Source organism: Osmerus eperlanus, chromosome 25, assembly GCF_963692335.1.
Source record: "Osmerus eperlanus chromosome 25, fOsmEpe2.1, whole genome shotgun sequence".
Taxonomy (NCBI): domain Eukaryota; kingdom Metazoa; phylum Chordata; class Actinopteri; order Osmeriformes; family Osmeridae; genus Osmerus; species Osmerus eperlanus.
In genome coordinates, this window is record NC_085042.1 from 3931837 (window position 1) to 3957485 (window position 25649).

Genomic DNA, 25649 nt, shown 5'->3' on the forward strand with positions numbered 1-25649 from the left:
CGCAGCCATTGTGCGCATGAGCGCAGCAAAGTCGAGCTGGTATAGTGCCACTTGCAGAAGAACTACAAAGGGACGAGTAATGTGCTGCAAAGAGTGGAAATCTAGGCAAATAGTGTGGAAAGGCCATCGATAATTAAAATAAACAGCAGTTTTATCACAAACTATGAATGAGATCCTGAGATAATGAGATTGGCCTATTCGGAGCTAAATTAAAGTGGTTAAACTTACCTCAGACTTTACCTCCGATTACGAGACACTTCCGCCGGACATTTAGAAGGTAAGTTATTTTTCTCTTCCCAAAACATTGTATTGTTTTTCAAAACGTGTGCCAGAACGGTACCCTCGAAGTAGGATAATGATGCAAAGTGGAAAGCATATTACAAAAGTCATGTAACGTTAGGCTAATTCCTTTTCCCAAACGTAGGATACATATTTCCCCGTTTACATAGACAACGCATGTACATCGTTTTCTTTAATGGCTTCATGTTGTTTCTTTCCTTGTGGGAGTCTTAAATAATTTCTCTAATGGCAAGGAATTTGTGAGTTGTTGGATTAAGGGTTAGCAGAGTACCCACTGAGTGCAAAGTTTAGACCTGAGGTTTGAGCGCTATTGTAGCCTACTGCGAAGGCTGTCCTGGAATTTGGAGATTATCTCAGCCATTTAAAAGGTCACATCTACCCTGCGAGTTTTGTCACTGCCTTATTAAGATATGCAATATTAAAAGGCTATGTCAGATAAAGAATGAGATCCTTGATAGTTTATTTATGGTTTCCATGTTTGCCCTTTGTGCAGAATTGATCAAAGCAACAAAACAAAAAAATCCACATGTTGGTGTCACGCACATTCTTTGATGCCATCTGGGCGGATCTCGTTTTTTCTGCAGATGATACTGATTACTAGGGATATTGTTGTGTCCAACTGTAAGTCTATTACTGCTTTTTGTGTAGTTAATTGATAAGACATGGCACACCAAGTCATTCCAAGTGACCATATGATGCTAGTCGCACAGACCTCCTCTGTTGATCCTGTCCTAAAAGGGATGACCAACCAGTGGCCTTCAACAGGTATAGCAGTTGTGCTGTACATTTTTTTGAACAAGCATTGGATGCGTGCGTTCACTTAGCTGTACATGGACCTGCCAATTGTTGAAATGCAATATCGCAGTCTTGTGAAACTTAAGAGCACTGTAGTGTAGCTTTCACTAATTGTGTAGGCTAACTAAAAACTACTGCTATTGTGGGTTGTCTTTGCAGAGATGTTGGGCCCAAAAGTTTTATTTTCTAACCATGCTAAAATAATCTTGATGAATAAAATTCCATTGACTTTTGGGGGAGTAGGCCTATATCTGTGTCCCCAGCATCCTAAATTCTCCAGTTCAATATTCTGTTGACACGCATGAACCCTCCAATTGTCTTCAGCTGTTTCAAGTTTACATTTACATTTAGTCATTTAGCAGACGCTCTTATCCAGAGCGACTTACAGTAAGTACAGGGACATTCCCCCGTGGCAAGTAGGGTGAAGTGCCTTGCCCAAGGACACAACGTCATTTAGCACAGCCGGAAATCGAACCAGCAACCTTCTGATTACTATCCCGATTCCCTAACCGCTCAGCCACCTGACTCCACGATTGAAATATTTCCTAAATATTCGGGCTTTGCTAACCCCTAAGTTCAAGGTGATTGGTTGGTTGACAGATCTAATAAAAGTGTAGATTTGATTAAGCATAATTATTTTCAAACTGTCTTCTGCTAACATCTAGCCGCTGCGGTTTATTTCCCTGGCGAGTGTGTTGAACCCGATGGATACTTTGGCTCACTAGCCTCACATTACTTGGCCTGGTTAGGTTACTTGTTCTGTATGAGCTAGGTCATATGTTGTCACTTGCTGGTGCCTCTGTTGTGCGACAATACCAGGTCACTGCTGTTTGCTAAACTGTTACTCTTCTGCCGCGTCTGACTGTTGTCCTGCTGGTTCTTCACTGCTGCTACATGGGCACTTGTTGGGGAAGACTGGGCACTGAGGAATGAAAACACGGGGGCTTGTTTCTCAAGGCTTGGGGTGTTCTTTCAGCCTCGGTGACTATTAATGACCAACAGAGATGGTTATACATCTTATTGTCCAAACTTTCACTTTTCGGCAAAGCATTTATCATCATTCATATTACTTTCTGTTTGTGAGACTTCATTGAGATTTAAGAAGACTTTCCAATAACTTGTCAATTCTATTGTCAACAGAAAACACCTTAGATAACTGCTTGAGACTGCAAACATGCTCCTGTTGCACATCGTCTACCTACTTAGTCTCCCTACAGCCCCTTTGACCCCTACTGTGGATGTGACTCTACAGACCCATTTCCAGACATGTTTATGGATTTTTACAATAACACAGATAGTATTACGGTTCCAGCATTATTGTTGGTGTTTGAAATCATTTTCAATTATTTTTTCAACTGCAATGTTGAAATATATGGTGAAAAGGCCTTAAAAAAAGACAGTCAAAGAAAAAACACAGTCATCCCAAATACTGTCTGGGTGAAATATCTGGTGAAAGGGCTGTCTTATACAACTGGCGTTCCTCAATCTAAATGACAGGAAGTTCTAAAATATCGTAATTTTGGTTTGTGGAATTTTGTTTATAGAAGAGATTTAGGCTACTTCCTAGTGTCACCGATGGTTGCATTTGCACCCATTTTACATATATTTGTGTGAAGTTTGATAGCTTTACACTCTACTGACATTTTGAGGGATTTTAAATCTAATACTACCAAGAAAGTAATATTTGTTGTTGAGTGGGAGTTCACTGAAGTAACATAAGTACATCACGTTTGATCAGTGACCTATGCGCTTTTGTAAAGCTCTCTCTTGGAAGTCGCTTTGGATAAAAGCGTCTGCTAAATGCATAAATGTAAATGTAAGTAAAGTAAGTATACCATGGTCTTTAACCCTCCACATTAAACGCCTCTTGAACTTTGTACTAGGTTATATTTTACTTGTGTACTACCTCATTTACAGGCCCTCTGTAATTGGGATGGACTTCAGTTTGTAGTGTCCTGTGTAATACATCCAGAATGGTTGCTTGTGTAAACACAGGCCTCAGCACCTTGTTTAGCTGAAGAGAGCCCGATAATGATCCTCACCTCTCTCTGGTTTCAGTTTACACAAGAGGCTGGAGGGTTACCTAGGCAATTAGGGTCCGTGTCCACAAGGTTCTGAACATGTGCTGACTAACTGACTAAACAGCTCTGTCCAGAGCACATGAGAGATACATGCTGTATCTTATTTCCTTCTTATGTTTACCTTATAAGAAATGAAATTGATCAGCCTTTACTAAATCTTACCCCTCATCCCTTACCAAATATGTATCAGGGAGTGTAGACCATGCTAGCATTCGTTTGTCTATCCCGTGTACCTCTGTACAGGCAAAGCAACAGGCAAGTCAAGTTCTACTGGTGAAAGCAACCGCATCTCAGTTCCCACACTGTCTGTGTGCTGTGTGGTGGAGAGATGCAGGCACCAAACCAGTTTGTTTTGCCAGTGAGGTGCTTTGGAAAATCTGTCAAAGCCAAGTTTGACACACACTCAAAACAATCTGCATCAAACCTTTCAAGCAGCCTTGCTCGTGGCTCATGCGACATGCATGGTTTAAATGACAGGCATTTTCCAGCCTGCGTTGAGTGACTACTGTCAGCCTGCTCGTCTCATGCTAGCCATTTTCGTTCCACCTCCGTCCTGCACTTCAGTCCTGGCCCGCTTTCCTCAAAGTGTAATTTTCTAGCTCCAAAGTTGCGTAGGAGGTGGTCCGAGGGTAAGGGGTCATTAGGATTGCTTGGCAAGGGGAGAAGAAGTGAAGTATGTGTGGAGAATGGTCTATTGAGCGGGGTTTTATATAACAAGTGCTGTTATTTAGCAGAATTTGGAACGTTAAAGCTAAGATTCCACATCAAATGGAAATAAAATTCCGTACGGAACGAGTAACAAAGTTAAGAAGTCTCGTGAGGTTTCCTTTCTGAATGTTTTAAGGATCAGTACATTTGCAGTACATAAGGGCAGGATACCCAGGAAGGGCAGCAGAGATTGTGTCCCACCTAACAGCACCCTGATTGGGACCCCTCAGCCATTCTGGCTCCACTCAAGATTTAAATAAATAAGAGGCTCCAGCCTGTCCTCGGTGCAGGCTGGGCTAGGACTGATAACAATGAGCCGGGGGAGGGGGAGACAGGGAAAGAATCAGCATGAGAGAGTGCCTTGGCCTGAGAGTTGGAAAGAGGGAGGATAGTGACCCGAAGCGCCAGCGGAGGAGAAGAAACGACAGGAAATGGGACGAAGAATGACAAGTAGGACTAAAGCCGTTTGTGTCTGGGAGAGGAGGAGAGGGAGGCGGCAGGGCTGTGCAGGGAAAGAGAATGAAAGGATGGTGTAGAATGAGGTGGGTCAGATGAGTGGTTGGCAGGTAAATGATGAAAACCCGTTTTTGAAATTCTCAGTGTTTCTCAGCCCATTAATACTACATGTTGTAGTTACATTTACTGTTTGACGGTGGGCAAGTAGCACGGCACAGTAGTTGCAGTTCAATCAAATCATTTTGACAAGGCTATGCAATGAACCCATTTCAGAAATATGCCCCATGCATTGCAGAATGATCTACTCTACGGAAATATTTGTGAACAGAAGTCATTACATAACTAAGTCCCTGTCTATTTCCACTGCATACACGAGGCAACCCGATTCCTGAAATTAGGAGGGATAGCTCCTTCTGAACACCCTAGGGTAATCAAACGTAGCCACACCAACTTTAATCAGCTTATTGACAACTGTAGAAGTAGATTTGAAATTGGATCAGGTACATTTTCTATGGCTAGAATGTGAGTTGTCAACACATGGAGCGTGTTGGTGTTGAGGATCTACATTCCTCAGCAACCTTGTCCAACTCACTTTTTTCTCTCTCTCAATACTACCATCATTGGTATTGGACAGGAACTGGCCAAGTCATTCACACTTTGGGTCTAATTCGGTATGAATGGCCTGTGACTCATTACCACCATTATTGGTCTTGCAGCTTGAGTGGTCAGGCCAAACAAAATTCTTCACTGGGAGTACAACAGTAATTGGGGTAGACAATGTATGCCCTGCTCTAGAATTCCTGAAATAGTTCTCCAGTTGTCAAACGTGCCGTATATGTTGTCAAGATGGGTGTACAGTTTAGGTCATTTGATTCATTAGGTTTTGTCTAAATTTCCCATTTTATTCATGACCTAGGTGACTTGCTGCACACAAATATTAAATAATAGGGTGTTGGTTTTGGATCAGTATCAATCAAGTTGGATTCACAAGCCATTTTTATTACATTAAATAAAATGTTTCTTCCCTCCAGAGGGAAGTCATGGAACCACCCTGCTTGCGTGCTAACGCGTAGCCTAGATGGTTTAGAACTATCAGGAAACCAGTTGATTGTAATTCAATTGCTTATATGAATGCCAATTTGAGGGAGTTAGTCCCATTGTAAGGGAGCTAGTGCCAGTTTAAGGGAGCAAGTCCCAGTTTAAGGGAGTTAGTCCCATTGTAAGGGAGCTAGTCCCAGTTTAAGGGAGCTAGTCCCATTGTAAGGGAGCTAGTGCCAGTTTAAGGGAGTTAGTCCCATTGTAAGGGAGCTAGTCCCAGTTTAAAGGAGCTAGTCCCAGTTGAGGGAGCTAGTCCCAGTTTGTGTAGATTTTACAGTCTGTTCCACCGAGTTTCCAATGGCCTCCTGCAGAGATGGTCACGTGACCTACGCAGACCAATACCGCCCGTGCTACAGCAAGGTTGTTTATGGCCACACACACACACACACCAGTGACCTGCTCTTCATTTACATGTAAGCCTGCCTCTCAAGATATAATTAAGCACCCACACATCATGTGTCACATGACCAAAATAACCCTTCCAAACAGCACAGCCTGCTTTCTCCCTGAGCTGTAGGTCAGTGTAGTGTGGAAGGGAGACTTTTGTGATCATGCCATCAACCCTTCTCTACCTAGAGGCCTCCCAAACAGTCTTAATGATTTGTTTCCTCATATAGGGCCCAGCTCATCTGGCTGCCATCTGGGAAAGAGTGCTAATCTTAGCCTCTACCCCACCTAACACTCTCTCTCTGTATGCGGGCAGTACAGGGTTTGTTGATTCACTAGCTCATGCTACCTGCATGCTCGCTGGAGGAAATTAAAATGAAAGTAGGAGGTAAGGTTATCAATATGTTATCTAGTAACTCAATGTATTCGGGATTAATATGATGTGTGAAAGAATCTTGTTAGTTAAGATGCAGATTGGATGCATAGCAGAGGGAAGTTGCTAATGACATTAGTCGAGGATGAGTTCAATTTTTTTATACTTCCAAGTGATTTACATGATCTGCACACAAATGTTAACAAAATGTGTTTGAACTGCAGCTGACATTGTCATGTGATATGTTTTGCACGCACAGTTCGGTGTCAACTAACATGCACATTACAATGAGGTGGAAGTGGTCATTCCAGGAGAGATGGTTATACTTTAGCTTCATTCGCCCCCGTACAACGTGCCCAACCTCTTAGAACACGGCATGTTTGCTGCGAGCGTGTGCTCATTTTTGGGTTGGGTTGGGTTTTAGTGCCGATCCTTTTGCTGTGAGCTATGTTTTGTGAGGGTAGATTTTGTTGTCTGACCATTTATCTAATTGCCTAACATTCTCTCAATGTGAGTGACATATTAGCCCGACACATTTTCTAAGAATCATTGCAGCACTGTGCTCTCCTAAAGGAAACCAAATGGGTAGAAAGTACTGATGTCACTTATTATCCGGTGTCTGAAGTTGGTTATTGCGTGTGAGGCCAAACTATTTCAAGGTCCTTTGCTCCCTATTCTGCAGGTGTGTACAGCCAGCCCATGGAGCGGGAAGCCCTGGACAGCTTGGGTCAGTGGTCTGTGTGGCCTCACGAGCCTGCACTGTTAGCGCTCGCATGTTTGTGCTTTTTGGCATATACGCTTGGGCCTTACATATGTTTCGACTTATCCAGAAAGGGGTGGTAGACCGGGAATGTGTCTTGACCAGAGGTGGAAAGAGTACTGAGAATTCCTGCTTAGGAAAGATCATGCAAACAACAACACCAACAAACAGCACTACTGCCTATGCCGTGAAAAGTGTCCATTTTACAGTGTGCACGTCTACATTTTTCTCACCAGCCAACAGAGGGCAGTACAACTGCAGTCCCCAGCCAAGCTGACACAGGTGTCACTAACTGGCATAGACGTAGAGGGGGGGGGGGGGGGGCTGCATAAAGGGATACATAATTAATGTCACAAATACTCCGACCTGACCTTCCCTGGCTTTCCCTGGCCATGACGCGGAATGGCAACATGTGGGCTGACGGCTCGTACTGATGTGTCATTACAGGCTGGTGAGGCAGGGTAACCACTTTAGAAATGGGTCATTCAGACATCTAACGCTAGCACAAGCACTGATTACTTGACTGCAGACAGAATTAAGTAGTTCTTGTGCAACCCCAGGAACTCTGTAGCAGGGAGCCGGTCTATATACTCATCAGTTTGTTACAGGCTTTTGTTAAACGGTGATCTGTTGCGTTTCATGCACTGGCGTGTTTTTTTGGGGGGGGGACTAAGGAATGATGCACCACCCTAAAATCCTTCAATAATTCCACCCACACAATGAAAAACATTTCCACTGACTTCTAGGGAAATACAGCATTTACATAGCTGCCCAGACCCTTTTCACCTGGAAACTTACTGGTAACCTGCTGGACTGCTGTTGTTGTACACCTCACGTTCTGTATACACTAGAAAACTTTCTTGAGTTTTGTGTTTTGATTTTCATGCCTACCGTTTGCAGGTTGCATGGTACACTGGACTTGACGCATGGCAGTTGCATGATTCCAGTCTTGTGGGATTGAAAGCACGCAGCCACCAACCATGGCTCAAACCATGCACGCTAACGGCAATGACACAGGTAACCTCTCCTCCTGTCCCTTGTGATGAATGTGTGTATAACCAGCCTGTCTACTTACAGTTGGATTGTCTTTTACTTCTTTGAAACAGCTGGACATTTTATTCTCCAATCACCCAACTGTTTATCTTGTGAATGCACTATAGTAGACATGTAAAATCCGAAGCTGCCCTTCCATTTCAGCTTATCTGTTCCTTTGTTTCCAGGACAGTCTGACTTGTGCTGTACAGTTGTTGTCAAAGCAAGACATCGTCATGGATATTCCTCTTCAAAACATTGCTTTGAATTTTTTTGCTTTTAAAGTATTTTTGATGATTGCTACTTGGAATAGAGCCACTGTGTGCTTGTCATAACAACACATTATTTAAGACAAGGAGCATGGTGTGGAATTCTAAATATAGTACAATCATTTTAGCCTCGGATTAATTAGATGTGGTTGGTCCAGTCATGAATCAATATCATATATTGACTTATGTAATACGATTGAAAGGTTTCTCGACAGGTTCATAAATGAGATGGATTGAGACACATGTAAATTGGAGCATTGGCAATGGTGTACACAGTTCACACCTGCATTGGTCTTCATTGCAAGTAGTTGGTATTCATTGTAAATGTGACATTTATTAGAATATCTACAGTACCTGTCCCTCTTAAGTCTTTTTTCCTTTGCAGTCAATAAGTTACCAATATTATTTCTTATTTACTTAAAACAAAAACAGTGTGCTCTGTACTGTTTAGGAGTAGGCAGCTTATTAACTTTAGTTGGCTTAAATCATGACCATGAATACAGAGTTGGTTTACATTTACATTTATTCATTTAGAAGACGCTTTTATCCAAAGCGACTTCCAAGAGAGAGCTTTACAAAAGTGCATAGGTCACTGATCATAACAACGAGATAGCCCCAAACATTGTGGGGAGCCAAAACATGAAGCACACATTGTGAAAAACCAAATAAGTGCCAAAGGCAAGAACCATAAGAGCATGCAGTTCAACAAGTTACAATTAAACAACATGAACCTCAAAAGTGCAAGAGTGTACCTGCAGAAAAGCAAGCAACAATAATATATTTCACAGCGAGTACAAGAATTTTAAATCAGTTACAACTAACCAACAAGAGCAACAAGTCTCTCAATAAGAGTCATTGTGATCCTGGAGGAAACTAACCACTTTGCCACTTTGCAGCTATCAATGCCTCCATTCTCATGAGAATGCTTTCCAGTAGGTTTTGGAACTGATGCAGAGTTTGTTTCCATTTAGCCACAGGACCATTAGCGAGATGGAGTGCTAAAGTTGAGCAATTAGGCCTGAATCGCCTTTGGCATTAGAATTCAGACCAAAGATGTTTGTTGGAGCTGGAGTTCAGGGCCTTGTGCAGGCCAGTCAAGTTCTCCCACACCTAACTTGACAAACCACTATGTATGGACCTAATTTTATGTACAAGGGTGTCATCAGGCTGAAACTAGACCTTTCTCAACACGAGGAACCCAGCCTCACCAGTGCTCTTGTGGCTGAAAGGAAAGCATTGTTGGAAAGCCTTCCCAGAAGAGTTGAGGGGTGACTGTGGATCTGGCCCACAGTGGCCCTCGACTGGGTGCGTACTTCCCGAGCAAGCTTGAGAAGACTGTGGTGCCTCTGCCTGGTCTTCACTGTACAGGTGTTCCAACGGAAAATAAGCCTTAGTTTGTGTCCTGTAACCCCCGCTTATTCGTTTGGGTTATTCCCTCAATGTACTCACAATTCCAATGTCTGTCTCAACAACTGGAGGATGAATAAGGTCCTCTACTCACAGTTAAATCTAGAATTTTAAATGGTCCTGTTCTTGTCCAAAATTGGATTATAATGATATCCTTTCAGCACAAACTCTGCCACACATACTGTGGTCTTGTATCTTCTTTATCCATGCAGCAGTTCACTTTTTTTTTACTTGTACAACCCTTTTAAAAAGGTGCCTTAAACATCATGGCATGTTGTACGCTTTAAACAAAATATCTTCCTTTGGTCTGCAACCTCGAAAGTCAGTTGTTGAGTTTGGCTGGAGAATTTGGCAGTCAAGCCGTAGCCTTGTCACGCCAAATCTGGCTTGTAATGTATGGTGTCATTCACGTTTTCCACATACATTCGGTTTGGACGTCTTGGATGTTGCGCCGTGAACTGACGTCCGTCACCAGAATGTTGACCCGACGGGCGGATGTTGATTTAATAGCAGTCTGTAGGCTCTGTTGGCTGACAAGGCTCCCAACATGCAGGGGCAGGAAATACCAGGAGGGTTTGGGAGAACAGGCCCCTTTTTTAGCAGTTAGTGTTACATTGTGCGTCTGTTTGTGTGTGCATGCGTACTCCAGAGCGCCGTTTCCTGACTCCAGCCATTTGGATCTTGCGCCTCTCCCTGCATTAAGCATCAGGCGCAAAGCGTGAGTACTTTATTTGAAAGAACTGGACTTGTTTGTTACTGTAATCGTTCTCATTAAATACTGGCTTAGACGTTCACTGAGCAGATTTTAAAGTGTCCAAAGATGCAATTGCGTTAACCTACTCCTCAGTGTCATAAGCCTGTTTGAGGTCTACATGCCAGAAATGTAAGTTGTATGTGTTGTGGATGATGATTAGGATTGTGTGGCGTATGGCTTGTGATTGTTTGATGGGTACATATTGGATTGAGTTTGTGGAGTGTGGCGTTCTGAAATGAGAGATTATAAACAGGTTTGATCAGTGTCCAAGAGTGTTGTCAAACCACAGCAGATTTTCTTTCATGTGTGTCAAGTATATTTTTACTGTCTGAATAGGACTGACCATGAAGTATTTTTCTTAAATGTACCTACTTTTAGTACTCTATCACAAGCTAAAAAGACCATATTATGTGGATTAGGATGTACCGCACAAATTGTGCAGCTTTGCTCCAACCCTTACAAAAGATGTGATTGTGGAATGCTCCAAATGGTTTAATAACAGGGAAGTATAAGACCATAGTCCTGTTCTTAGTCCTGGGATTTTGAGAGGAAACTGGCAAGTTAGATTTTTTTTAAGACACAAATTACTTTTATGACTGTCTAAGAAATGTTGCCCAAGAGTACATCTGAGAAAATAACTATTTGTTGGTTGTAAAATTCAAAGCACACAATGCCATTGTAACTTTAGTCAAGCTTTGATGTTTGTTGTGTCATGATGACCTTTTACTTTCATTGTGCACAATGAAAGAACACCATATATGGGCTATGTAGAAGAATAGAGTTGAAGCAATTGGTCCATAGTTCCATAAAATCACGTTATCATAATCCTATCATCCTAATAATGACCACGAAAACTGTCTTGACAGAGAGCTGTACTTTGAAGAACTGTTTCAACAACCTTTAGCTAAGGGATACCAGTAATTAGCTGCCGCATTGGTTGTCTTAAGTATTAGAAAATGGTCTCACAAGTTTGTATTGGATAGGCTCAATTTCTCTTAGTCAACTAGTTGTCCCTCATGCACCAGTTTACAACCTACTGTCAGTGTAATACAGTTTCTTGCCCATTTGGTCACAGCAGTTAATGTTCTGGTCTTCCGCTACTTTATGAAAGGTTTGATGCAAGCCCAGTACCAAACAGCCTCCCCGAACCATCCCTTATTCAGAAAAAAAGATCCTGTGGAAATACTTTGGAGCCAATGTGTTGGGCAACACAAGCCTGATTTGTTAGTTGTTAATTATAGAAGCAGCCAGTCTCTGGGACTCCAGTCAGTGGATGTCAGTACGTCTTTGTTGACCCTCTGTCACGTGGTAATGAGGTCACTGCCCAGCTGTCCAGGGGTCCATGTATGGCACCAGACAGTAATATAGTAGCTATGTCAGTTCAGTGACATCAGAGGCATCCGTGATTGTATACAGTTGGTAACTAGTGCCATGGAATCACTAGCTCCAGTTGTGTAATTATGGTGTTAAGCCTGAGACTGAGACACAACAATACACTGTGTTAGCTATGACTGCATTACAAATACAAAGCTACATTCCATTAAATGGTTCCTATAGGGTACATTTCCCCACCATAACTATTACAATCATGAAATGATATACATAAATTAAGTTGAATGTAAAAAAAAAAAAAAAAAAAAAATAACAGAAGAAAAATAATGAATTTTAAGAAAAGGGATAAGAAGGAATGTTTTTTTTAAATAATTATATCAGCAGAATCACAAACATAATAAAGAATACATTGCTACATTACTCTTTATATTTGCTTTTGCTACCTTTTTTCTTTGTTGCTTTAGCTGCATTTGTTTATGACTAAATTCTGGCACATTCAGTGTAGGTGGGGTTTAGAGGGAGATAATGCCTCTCCATTGGTCAGCCAGTTTTAGATTGACACTTCTTATAAGTTGACTAGACACTTCTTGTGCCATATCTGTAAAGTTGTTCTTTTTGTTACACAACATTCATACTTACAAAGTATTAAGACGTCTTTGGCCATAACAATACAAATACCACATATATGTATCAGAGTAGGAACATGTCCAGCCTGGTCTCTGATTGGGTAAGAAGATATATCAATCTAAAACTGGTGGACCAATGGATTTGCATTGTGTCCCTGACATCCCACCCATCCCATGTTAAAAACAAATACCAAAACAAGCAATTGTTAAAACTGACAGCTAGAGCAAAGGAAAAAGAAAAAAGTTGAGCAATGTAACTAAGGAAAGCAAAAGGGGAAGAGAATGCAGAGGGCAAGAACGGAGAAAAGAGAGAGAGAGAGAGAGAGAGAGAGGGAGAGAGTGCGCAAGACAGTATGACAGCTCATACAGCCTGTTCTTATTAGCAACACCAACCAGAGAAGGAGCGAGTGAGGGAGCGAGACAGAGAGGAAAAAAGACTGCCTGCCTGTTTGTCTAAGGTAAGCGAAGCTTTAACAAAAGAGGCAGTGAGCTTTAATGCCAGGCTTCTCTTTCCTTCTCCTCTGTTTTAACTGAATAGACAGGATCGGGCTAATAGTTTGACAGAGAAAAATATGGTCAGGAGTTTAAGGGTCCCAGCCATTTTATTCTGTTTGCTATGTTGTGGCAAAAGTTCCACACATACCAAGGAAAGGGGCTTTCTATGGCTTGCACAGTCTGAATGTGTAGTTGTGGTGGAGTATGTGTGTAGTTTGTCTGGTATGGAAAATAGTTTGTTTTCATGGGGGCGGATCTCTTTTTATACCTTTGAAAGGCATTATCTGTCCCTGATATGGAAATGGTTATAAGCGATAAAGGGCCAATCTGAAAAAAAAACTACCGATCTGTTTTATTAACAAACATGAATAACATGCTATGTGTTATTTTGAGCTAGGTGGGCAATTGAAATGTTGCTACGTTTCTCTTATTGGTGTATTTTGGACTGGGAAAATATTTACTCTGCATGTTGACAGTTATTTCCCTGCCACGACTGTGTTCCATGAACCCTGGGATGGATTTAGGCCTGCTTTTGCTCATGCCAGAGATAACATATCAGCTATTTAAACAAGAACAACGTTACACAAATTAATTAGTAATATGTAATCGCTTGTGTGGCACATGATTCTTCTTGTTGCGTTTGTGCTGAACCCTGGAGCACATAGTTGTCGCCTGCCTTGAACGGCCCCTCACCAAAATGATAAACAGTCATGCTTTCCCAAGAAAAGTATGCTAAACTCTTAAGTCATGTTTGTACTTGCACCAGCATATTGGTGTGATCGTTTTCTCAGACACAGAGTAAGTTCTTTTTTTTACTTGACAATTCAGTCCATTTTAGGACATGATAAATGGATGTGTGGAAATTGTTGGCACCCTAGTATATATACATGTCATATCAGAAATGGATGGGGGTTTAATGTTGTTGAGTTGAAATGTAATTGGTTTGTCAGTTTTCTTTTTAAATCGGATATATTTTCTGCATGAGGTGGCTATTTTCTAGTCTTTAGGAATTACATAGTAAAGCCAATCAATAATCTGAATATGGATCATGTCACTCATTCCATAAAGGCACAATGAATGATGGTTCCCGGTTGTATGCAGTAGCCAAAATCCAAGAAACCGCAAAAAATAGTCTCTAAAGGGAACTTGCTGCAAAAATAAAAACTCATTTTTTCCCTTTTCCCACAGAAAGAAAAGAAAGAAGTGCCAGACCAGAGGATGAAAAGGAGTCCTTGGCCCCTTACTACCTGGAAACCCCTTACGGTTATCAGTTAGATCTGGACTTCCTGAAGTATGTGGATGAAATTGAGCGGGGCGACACTTTAAAAAAACTGAACATCCAGAGGAAGTCTAAATTGTCGGTGAGTCAGGCAGGCACCGGGGGGGCGTGCACGCAGGCCAGATGCATGTCCACAGACTCCTTGTCCTCCTCTAACAGCGACGAGAGGGTGCAGTCTCCGGTGTTCTTCACCTTCCCGACACCGCCCGCGCCGCAACCCCCCCCCACACTAACCCCCAACCGAACTCCTGCCCCTGGCAGGGCAGCCCCGGCCTATGAAGTCCCACCCCAGGCATATCTGACCGTCTCGGACCCCAAGCAGCTGCTGCTGCCTCCCTCCCCCAGAGTGAACCCGCGCCACAACCTCCAGGTGGAAAAGACCCTCATGGAGACACGACGGCGACTGGAACAGGAGCGCGTTCTCATGCAGCCCCCTGGGGAATTCCACACTCCCCGCCGCAGGTTGGCCAGTTTTGGGGGGCTGGGCTCAAACAGTTCCCTTTCCTCCTTTTCTGGGTCTCTGGGCCCCAGTCATACTTCCCTCAGCTGTCATGCCTTTTTGCCCAATGGCCAGCCGGTCAACGGAGAGTACAACCCTTACACCCCGTCCGTGGGAAGCTCAATCCGTCAAAGCCCCATGAACTCCGGCATGACCACGCCGGTTACCAATGTCAGTCCGCTACACCTGCAGCACATTCGCGAGCAGATGGTCGTGGCCTTAAATCGGTTAAAGGAGCTGGAGGAGCAAGTCAAGACGATCCCCGTCCTGCGGGTGAAGATCTCGGTGTTACAGGAGGAGAAGAGGCAACTGACCGCCCAGGCCAAGAACCCGGGCCTCGCCGGGGGTTTCCGCAAGCGCTCCTACAGCGTGGGGAGCGCCGACCAGCTGGAAGCCTCGGCCCTCATCACAAAGGAACCGGAGCTGTGCATCGTGGAACCTGAGATCGTGGAGCAAAACCCTCTGATGCTGAAGGAGTTCCGCTTCCTGGCTGCTGAGGTCCAGGCTCTGGAGAAGAAGACTCAGGACAACAGCGTGCCTGGGCGAGGGACGGAAGATGCCACCATCACCCAGACTCGGGATAGCCGGCCATCCCTTGCCGTAGACGCTGACGAAAACATGAATAACGTCATAGTCCCTCAAAGGAAATTGCCTTCACCCATGAAATGTTCGTCCCGGGACGTTGGTGTGGCAACCGAGCGCCAGGAAAGTCAGAATGCGGGGGTTGGAGTTACCGAGGCCATGCTGGGTATGACAAATGAGGCGGAGGCAGAGATCGAGCTACAGCACCAGACCATCGAGGGCCTGAAGGACAAGATCTACCTCCTGGAGGTGCAGCTGAAGGAGACGACACACCAGATGGAAATGGGAAAGCTCAAACTGGAGCTCCAGGCTGCCGGTGGCACCAACAGGAAGAAGGCAGATAAAGGTTGCATGGCCAGACCCGAAACCTACAGCACGGCTGTGGAGGCGAAGATTCAAACTCACTCCCAAGGTGTGGGCAACCACGTGGAACTCATCCACTCCAGCACAAACACAGTAGGAGTATCTTGCCAACCCGATATGTGTAGCACTGCCGTGGGTCCAGACATCCCAATGGAGAGATGGGTGGTGCATGAAAGAGCAGAGCTCCAAGACCAGTGTGTGGGCAGGCAGGTGGAGACCTGCCACAAGGGAGTCGGGCCGGAGATGAGCAAGGTTGAAGGGAACACTGACCTTTCGGTGGGCGGCTTCGAACTCCATGAAGCCAATGTGACGAAGGAGTCGAGGTCAATCGGCTGTGGAGAGTGTTCTGTCGATGTCACCGTCAGCCCCATCAAAGAGCTGTTGTCTCGCGGAACCGGTCCAGACCGAGTGAGCAGTGTAGATCTGGGTGTCATGGTCACCCCCGAAACAACGTCTCAACACACAAGCACAGATGTAGAAGTCGTAAGTCAGTCCACCAACACTGTACCTGCACTCCTCGCAGACTCCTTTACCAACACAGTATTGCACACTTGTGAGAAACACACGAGCACTGCCCTGGCCGAGACCAGAACTGTTGCCGTCGGGGAAGGGCTTGTGATAGACCCGCCGAACATACCAAAGACCCATTCTGTTTCCGTGGGAACCACTGCCGAGTTGGAGCCTACCCTCCCACCGTCATCCACTGCCACGACTAAAGACCAGGGGGTGGGGCCACTCAGTGTTCACCAGAACTTTCTGGTTGGATTAAAAACCAGGAGCATAGCCTGTGGCCCATCTCATCCAGAAGAAACCAGTCAGAGGGGCGACAGCGGTCATGCTGGGCCCCTGCAGGTCCAGGCAGAGAGCAGTGGTGGACTGGACCACTACATTGAGAGGGTGCAGAAGCTATTGCAGGAGCAGCAGATGTTGCTGGCTGAGAACTACACCGAGCTGGCAGATGCCTTTGGCCAGCCCCACTCCCAGTTTGGGTCCATCAACAGCCAGCTGGTCAACACCCTCACCTCCATCAACTCGGTCATGAAGTGCGGCAGCGTCGAGGAGCTTCGTAGTGGTGTGGATATCCTGCAAGTGCAGTCAGAATCCACAGCTACCAACAAAGGTAAGGCAAAAGGTGCATTTAAGACGGTCCTCGTTCTCTTTCTCTCATTTTCCAATGATGGTAAAGTCAATTATATATATTCAATCGTTTGAGAAATTCATTAGAGACATTTGAGACCAACACACAAATCCCCTGATTTGAAATATGAATAGTATGTCAAATCTTTCCTAACCAGTAACCAAAAGAGCTGGCATCATTCCCAGAGGAACACAAAAATGTGAGGAATTTGAAACGCGTCTGATTCCCTCTCTCCGTCTCTGTTGGCCTGTCCTCTTTCATGTCACACAAGTTACCACTTATCTTCCACTAGATTCACACACATTAGCACTGATTAAAGTAATCAGTCGAGCTGGCTGTTTACAGCCCTTGAGTGTTGAACATTGTTTTGACATACCAGTTGTACAGTTATCTGAAAAAAGCTGCAATGAGTTAATCAGTGCATACCAGTCCCCACGTCTTGTTTTTAAAAGGGCTGGAACCCCCTAATAGACAGGAAAATGGCTTTGTCAGGTTTTTTTTTTTTTTTTTTTTTTTTTTTACAACAATGCGATTGGTCTTGCAAGACAAAGAAATGGCTTTTGTTCAAAGGTTATTATCATTATTAATCAGTGGATTCCCCAGTACCTCTCTTGCCACCTTATGGGGTGAGAGTACTGTCTAGATGCGTGAACTTGATGCTTGATAGGGTCTGAAAGGCCACAGTTATCTCTGACCCTCAAAAATGCTGCTGGGGCTTTGGATCTGAACCAACAGTGAGCTCCATGTCTTTTGTGACTCGGCAGTGCGGACTAAATAGCCACTTGTTTTCTTTGTCGTCCCTTTCCACTTCATACCTCAACACTCCTGCGCGCCCTCCTCCTCGGGCGGGGGGGGGGTTCCTACATCCTCCAGGGTTATGTAACTCCCAGCTCAGGGGTTCATATGCAGTAACCTTGTTCTTGGCTCAGTTTTGGGCGGACTCTTGTTATGAAGGACTGCCCTGTCTCTCGGGTGATATTCCCTCAGACATGTTGGCATATTGATCAAAGTCAAATCAAACAGAATCAAATCAAATCAAAACAGAGACAACGTTTCTGCAGTATCGCCCAGTGATAGCGGTTTATTATTCAGTAGAGTGCAGTAAACGGAGTGAGTCACCAGTGTGCTCACCCAGCCACAATGCCCCTTTCACCTTCACGGTCACCTGTGTAAATACACCTGCCTACTTGCAACACACCACCAATGGACAGATAACACTCAACACAGAAATGGCTCCTAAACAGCTCAAAATTAACAACACATTATTACGTGTGTTTTATGTATATAAATAATGAATTATTCAATGTTTATTTCCAACAAATTCTTAATTACTCCTTATAATAATACAGTCCCCTGCCACACTTTTCTTTTCTCAACAACGATTTTGTCAACTGAATAGACAGCTAAATCGGTTAATATTAGGAGAACTGGAATGGAACTTGGTGGAATGGTGCAGGGAATTTTATACTTCTTCAAGTAAATGTTATCCTTGAATTATGACATGATCCAGATATTAGATCAAAATGTCTGTTGTTAAACAAATGAAGGATGCGTTCTGTATTCCAGTAACGGCGTCCAAATCCATCACTTGACAGGCCTCCCCCCCCCCCCCCCCATCTTGTTTATTTCCCTAGACGGAGGTCAGACGATCTCTGAAGTCTGCTCCCAGTCTGCCACCGTGTCTTTTGTGGCGAGCGACCCCAAGCCCCCTGCGCAACAGCCCTGCACAGCTGAGCAGAAGAGCCGCATGGACCTGCAACTGTCCACCGCCCTGCACGGTAAATAACCCCCCTTTCCTGACACACCAACATGTTATATTACACTTTGAACCAATCATCCTGCCTGTGTTGAACCATGCCAGTTACACTTTGGACACTCAATGTGCCTGTTTGTTTTCGCCTGCCTGTATTATACTTATTGACGGTACCATTTCCTGGAGTCAATCCTTGAATTAACGTATGAAGGGTTTCAATTTCTGGAGTTTATTCGGTTAACGATTCACCCTTGGTTGAACTATTTTGGTGTTCAATTCGATGCGTGCATAAATGCCTAACACCAAACCGGTATTGACCACATGCTGTACTATATCCATCTACTTCTACGTCAGGTGAAGCCACAGCAGGCTTTGTGACCACTAACTTAGTAGTCTACTAACTAAATATTTTTGATTATGATGCCTGCTTGGAGGCAGTCTTCCTTTGGCCAAAATGTAATACAAGCACAAAATGTACCTCCTAAACAAAATCTGTAGTATTCTGTATTTTGGGGAGATTATGTTTGCCAACCAAACTAAAGGTACCCAAAGGTAAATAGGCTATTCTGTTGTAACCAGTTGATTAAAATTAGGCCTGACCTGACAACTAACAAGTTTTCACTAGAGGGATTCAGTAGCATTGTTACATGAGTCCCTTACTTACCCTCTCTGGGCTTTGAGTACCACACAAATGACCACCTGTTAAAAACTTGAACAAAAATGTGGAATGTGTATGTGGGCAGTATTTCTACTGAGAAGCGAGTTTTACCAATCCAACTGTAGTTATACGCTCCCTCTTAAACTCACTCCTACACACCACAGCGACCTCAGCTGGTCGAGCCAAGCCCAACTGTGTATCCGGAGTGAACGATATCACTTTCACAGGTGTCATGACCTCTGACTAGCGCAGCTTCCTCTCTCACTTGCCCTCTGTGGGGTTCAGTACCAGGTTTCCTGATTAAAACATGCAACTGTAACTCTGTTACATTAACATTATATCAGAGAGGTATAGAGACACTTAAAGATCGATTAGCTCAGAATAAAAGAGATCCAACTTTTACAAAATTGCTGTTTTACTGTTTACAGGAATTTTTCTTTTTTTTTCTTTTTCTTCCATGTTATGTCCAGTGTATGGAATGTGAAAATGATGAAATCTGGCTTATGCATGGCAAAACACATTTTACTATACTATTTAGTTTGCCTGAAAACTATTTAGTATGTCTAATACAGTTCACCAAATGTACAAGGATATCTTTTAATATTCCCATACCCGACTATTCTTTCAGGGCAGCCATTCAGTCAGAACACCCTGAAATCCATAATGAAAAAGAAAGATGGCCGCCAGGGTTCCAACAGCACCAAAAAGAACCTACAGTTTGTTGGCGTCAATGGAGGGTGAGGCTCCATTTTTGTGTAAACAGAATGTCTGCGACATCTACATAAAACTCGCCCTACCTTTCTGTTCTCACTCTTCAGTCTCGCAAAATGTCTCATGTGGACATTTGACACTGATGAAACACAGGGAAACAATGATGTGATGCTCCAGCATATTTACGTTTAGAAGAGAAATCTGGTGATCCAGCCTGTGCTGATGGTTGTTTTCCCTCTCTTGAATGTAGGTATGAAACGACATCGAGTGACGATTCCAGTTCGGATGAAAGTAGCTCTTCTGGATCAGAGGAGGAAGAGGATGAAGAGGAAGAGAAGGAGAAGGTGTCAGGAGGAGAGGAGGGCTTTGGAAACATGGAGGGAAATATAAACGAGGTGTTAGTGGAAGTGGAAAGGAGGGAAGAGGATGGGCGTTCTGAGAAGCCTGAAGTGAGAGAGAGGTGGGTGGAAGGTTGATTAAGTCAAAGAATCAGTTTGTTTTAAGACAATTAATACATTGTTTACCAGATTGGTGAATAGTAAATACATACTATATAGCAATACATTATTAGAAATGCTGTGTAATAGAAAAAAATACATTAGAATTATTTTCATATGATGCGTCATGGTCTTTCTACAACAAATTCCTGCCTTTATGTATTTCTGTCAACTTCCTGCATTACAGGTTTGAACTGAGTGAAAAGATGTTGGCTGCGTGCGCCATGCTGAAAACACACCTGGACGATCCCAAGGCTACGACCAGTAAAGATATAGTGAGCGTCTTTTCCCCTCAACACACATCTTCAGCAGTACATTAGTGCACATTCATTTTGACAAGGCTATCATTCAGCATAATTAGCAATGCTAACTGTTTCATTAAAGGTAATTTATCATATGAAGCCTGGGTAATCAAGCCTGCTAACCTCTTCAGCTGCTTGCTGTCTCGAACACATTGAGGTCTGCTTCCTCATTAGTACAATAGAGTCAGGCCTCCCATCTGGATGATCTGTGTACAACAGGCCACTCCTCCTGCCAGCCCCCCACCCAATTGAGTCGCTCACTTGACTTCTTTTGACCAATTAGCGCCGCTAAATGTTGAGGATTAATACGTGCTCCGATCTCCTGTTATCAGTGTAGAGTATTTATCCCCATTCAACTCTGTGTGTTCAGCTGACACACACAGGAAGGCAGTTCTTAACTGTCCAGGGCTCTTGTATTTGAAGCCTCAAATAAGACTCTCCCATCACCCGGGTGAAATATGCCAGCGTCTCTAACCAAAACCTGCCTGTCCTGTGCCCCCCCCCCCCCCCCCCCAATACACAGAGAGCTTGTCTCAACACGGTGCAAAACGAGTGGTTCCGCGTGTCCAGCCAGAAGCTGGCCCTTCCTGCCATGGTGCAGGACTACCTGGAGGCGTTCGCCGTGCTCTCCCCCACCGTGCTGCGCCACGTGGTCAACATGGCGGACGGCAACGGCAACACGGCGCTGCACTACAGCGTCTCCCACTCCAACTTCGACATCGTCAAGAAGCTGCTGTGCGCAGGTGAGGGGGGGGGGGGGGGGGTTCAACGGAATCCTCAAACGAACTACGGCAGGCTCTTCTGGACAAAAATCTTAACTTTAAATAATGAGATCACATATCCCCCTTTTGGTACATGCTGCTTTGAAGTCACGGAAAGGTCTTGATCAAAGGGCCTGGGGTTGAATGGAGAGCAGAGGGGGTGCATCCTCTCCAGTTGCCCTCACTTATGGGTTTGCCAATCAAGCCTCCGTGCCAGAGGTGGAGCAGCACCGTCACGGCTGATTTATCTTTCACGAACGCACTCCCGCATCGGCGCGCCGCTCACACGCCCGTGTCTCTCTCTCCTTCCGTGCCTTCCGTTCCCCAGGCGTGTGTGACGTGAACCACCAGAACAAGGCGGGCTACACCCCCATCATGCTGGCGGCGCTGGCGGCCGTGGAGTCGCCCAAGGACATGCGCATCGTGGAGGAGCTCCTCAGCAACGGGGACGTCAACGCCCGCGCCAGCCAGGTCTGTGGGTCGGCGTTGGGCGCCGAGGCCGAACATCAGCCCCCTCACCACCACCACCCCCGCCTTAAATATCCTCAGCTAAAAAAAAATTCTCTTTTCTTATTTCCTCTTGTCCCTGTCAGGCGGGCCAGACCGGGCTGATGCTGGCAGTCAGCCACGGCCGGATGGACATGGTGCTGGCCCTGCTGGCTCAGGGCGCGGAGGTCAACATCCAGGACGACGAGGGCTCCACGGCGCTGATGTGCGCCAGCGAGCACGGCCACGCCGAGATTGTCAAACTGCTGCTGGCCCAGCCCGGCTGCGACGCCACCCTCAGAGACAGCGTAGGTGGAACCCTCCCCCCCCCCCCTCCCCTCCCCCCCCCCCTCCCCTCCCGGCCCCGTGCTTGTACGACACGGTTAAATATGTGTTCCTCGTGGTTCCTCTGTTCCGTACAGGACGAGAGTGATGCCCTGTCCATTGCTCTGGAAGCAGGACACAAGGATATCGCAATGCTGCTGTACGCTCATGTCAACTTCTCCAAAGCCCAATCACCGGTGAGTATCTTGCCTCCTCTTATTCTGTTCAAATAGCCAAGCAGTTATACTGTTTATTAAATTCACAATTACCTCTCTATGCAGAAATAGAAAATTTGGTTCAGCTAATTTCAAACTTCAGGATATTCACTGCGTATTAACAGGCGGACAACGTAAATCTTTGTTACGTTACGTAACTTATAATGCAAGTGTACATTCCATCTTGTTATACATTCAAAACGGACGTACTTGTGACGGATCACGGTAATGAATATTACAAATATTTGGTGAGAGCGACATGGTTTTATAATAGACTCGTTGCCAGATCTCAGTCCTATTGACCAGGGATGGAATGCTGTGGAATAAGACGGACCAAGCTACTCAGCGTCAAGGTTTTAAGCCAACTAGAATTTTTAGCTTCCCCCAGGTGTCAACCTGGTTCAGAAGCCATGCTTCTGACATGTAGAGTCCATCGCCCGACTAAGCAGTTCAGAAGACAAAACTGGATCCAATTCGATATTACCAAAGGTGTTTGTAATGACGTAGACACTCTGTATATCACTTTTCACACGCAGCCTCGTAGTGCGGACGGAATTAGGTTTGAAGCCGTTTTTTTATTGTCTGTCGTAAACCTTTTCTATATTATTAAATAAAGCGTTGATGTGGGTTTCCTCTCCAGGGTACCCCTCGTCTGAACAGAAAGACTTCCCCGAGTCCTACCAGGCGGGGCATGTTTGATTAAGAGCACTTCCTCCTTCCACAGTCCCAGCTCTGCGGGTGGAACTGTGTTGGTGGTTGTGTAAGGACAATATACCCACAACCCCTGTGTACTAAAGTTGTACAATCCTCAAACAACCAACCAACTAACTAATCAGCCATTTTGGGAATCATGCATGTCGAATTTTTAGAATGAAAGCCTGTCATTTACAATTGCTCTACACTATGGTGTTGAATATTATTCTTTATCTACCGTTTTTCAACTAAGTGCAGATTAGGGATTTCTCAAAGGATGAGAGAAGTTAATGTTTCAATTCTTGAGTATTCTTAAGTGCACATATAATGTTTACCTCATTAATTGGTTTGGTATCATGTACTTTGTATACTACAAGCTTGATTGACAACACCAATGTTTAATTGCATATTGTTATCTAGATTGGATTATGAAATCTACTTTTATACAAATCTTTAGAATATATTTAAAAATATCATTATTTTGAATATATCCTTCTTAATAATACATGAGGTTATATATTTATCAATGAATAGTTTTCTGTGCAAATATAAGTGTATTTTATTGTACTGTCTTTAAATAATTAGAGATGGAAGATTTCCTGCTTTCTGTCGGTTGGTGTATTAGTGTTCTCTGCTACTGTACAACACTACATTCATCTTTAATTTAAATGACATGACCTATGTGCCTAACGTGCCTTGCTATAATAATAAACTTATATATTAAGTTTATCAAATACATTGGTCGTTCTCAGTCTGTCAAAGCATAGTCCTCCATTTATTTCAAATAGCTACCTGCATTTTGACAAGAAATTTACCAAAGACTAGTTTATTGTCTCAGTTAAAACATTTTATGGTACAGTATTGGCAGATATTTATTTGCCTTTTATTTTTAGTAGAATGCCCACAAATATATTTTGGAAGAGCCCAGTAGATGCCATAGTTGAATGCCTTTGATAATATTTTTTTATTGGCAGGACAACATTCAACTTTGCAATACCCCATATATGATTCCACATCAAAGGTGACATGATGTTATATGTCAGGATAGCAATGACCATGGGTACTGTTGGAAAGTCTCAACATGAATGAATCTCAGTTTCAAAGGTCTGTATAGCTTTATTTACAGTATATGTAACTTTATTGTAACTGCTGAAGAACCACTAGGAATATAACAGCCTATTTATACTGCTAAGTTATGGGTATGCTTTTATATCGGAGGTAGCTCACCAATATTACCAACTTTTTACTACATCAATACGATTCTGAATCCCAATCTTGGTTTTTAGTTAATCTTTCAGTGTCTAATGATGGTCCTTGGCACTGTGTCAATCCGAGCCTGTTTAATCTTAATCGTCTCAAGATGAATGGTTGTGCCTGTTTCTTGGCTGTAGGGTTTGGCTTTGCTTTTGGACTAAACAATAGTTGGCTATTCATCAAATGTGCTGATCTACTAGTGTGATGTATAATATATTTGTAAAAAGGTATTTATGAAATGTATATTTTCTCCCTGGTTTGTCAGCTTTAATCCGATGTTGAAGGTAGATTTTCTGTTAACTAACTCCCTCTGCTGGTGTATTAGTGTTTTATACCCACCATGCAATTCTTCAGTGCTGTTCTATACTGCAGTGATCTTCAACCCTGGTCCTCAGGGCCCACTGTCCTGTATGTTCTAGATGTTTCCCTGCTCCAACACGTCGATGATTCAAATGAATGATCGTTATCAGGCTTCTGCAGAGCTGGTGTGTTGGAGCAGGGAGACATCTCAAACTTACAGCACGGTGGGCCCTAAGGACCAGTGTTGAAGACCACTGCTACGGTATACTGTAAATTGCATTCCTAAAATGAACTTAATAACTGTTGAGAAGTGCTGCTTTGCTGACCATCTTCATTCACCTGCAACTGAGAAATTATAACATGGGGTCTTTTATTATGAAAAATGACTGCTTTGTCATATGTCATGTGCATCTTTTCCAGTCTGTGAAAGGACTGTCTGAAGTAGGTTTTGCGCGTCTGACAAATTCTGGATAACATTTTTAAAATTAAATGGTTGTTGTATTGATGTATCTTTTGTTAAATGTGAGATTATAGAATGTTGTACATAAAGTAGGCTATAATTCTGTCAGTTTTCACGCAGTTTTAGTTTAAAATATGTGACAATGCACTGCAATAAATAAATGTTAAAACAATATTAAATATTTCACAATCATGTTACATTTTGTTAAGGCGTCTGTGTGTAAATGCTCATTTATGGTTTGTGATTGGCTAGTTGACGGGCCCTGTTCAGAACAAATTTGATGGCAGGAAGTAGGTACTTCAGTCTACAAGTATAAAAACATGAAACAGCCTAAAGTATGTGGACACCTGACCCTCACACCAATATGGGCTTGTTGGACATCTCATCCCAAAACCATAGGCAGTAATAAGGAGTTATTTCTGTATGGACCATAACGCATGGGGGCATTATCAAGTCAGTTAACAATAGGGGCTGTTTTTCATGGTTTTGGTAGGGCCCCTA

At 43.8% G+C, this 25649-nt stretch overlaps 1 protein-coding gene across 5 annotated transcripts; it reads left to right on the forward strand.

Annotated features, from left to right (window-relative positions):
• The first annotated feature begins 44 nt into the window (after positions 1 to 44).
• kank1a (KN motif and ankyrin repeat domains 1a) lies at positions 45 to 23868 on the forward strand. Of its 5 annotated transcripts, none has more exons than XM_062451178.1 (12): positions 45 to 277; positions 6881 to 6925; positions 14062 to 16728; positions 18369 to 18512; positions 19774 to 19882; positions 20107 to 20316; positions 20541 to 20628; positions 21179 to 21398; positions 21745 to 21887; positions 22010 to 22210; positions 22325 to 22423; positions 23082 to 23868. In XM_062451178.1, exons 2-12 carry the CDS (start codon positions 6898 to 6900, stop codon positions 23142 to 23144), a joined length of 3972 nt encoding a protein of 1323 aa, XP_062307162.1. In that variant the 5' UTR covers positions 45 to 277; positions 6881 to 6897; the 3' UTR covers positions 23145 to 23868. The 5 variants fall into 5 exon arrangements, with proteins under 5 accessions (XP_062307162.1, XP_062307161.1, XP_062307163.1 ...); XM_062451177.1 differs by lacking the exon at positions 6881 to 6925 and adding an exon at positions 7859 to 7975; XM_062451179.1 differs by lacking the exon at positions 6881 to 6925 and adding an exon at positions 7859 to 7975 and having other exon boundaries at positions 46 to 277; positions 14062 to 16716.
• Positions 23869 to 25649: the final 1781 nt, after the last annotated feature.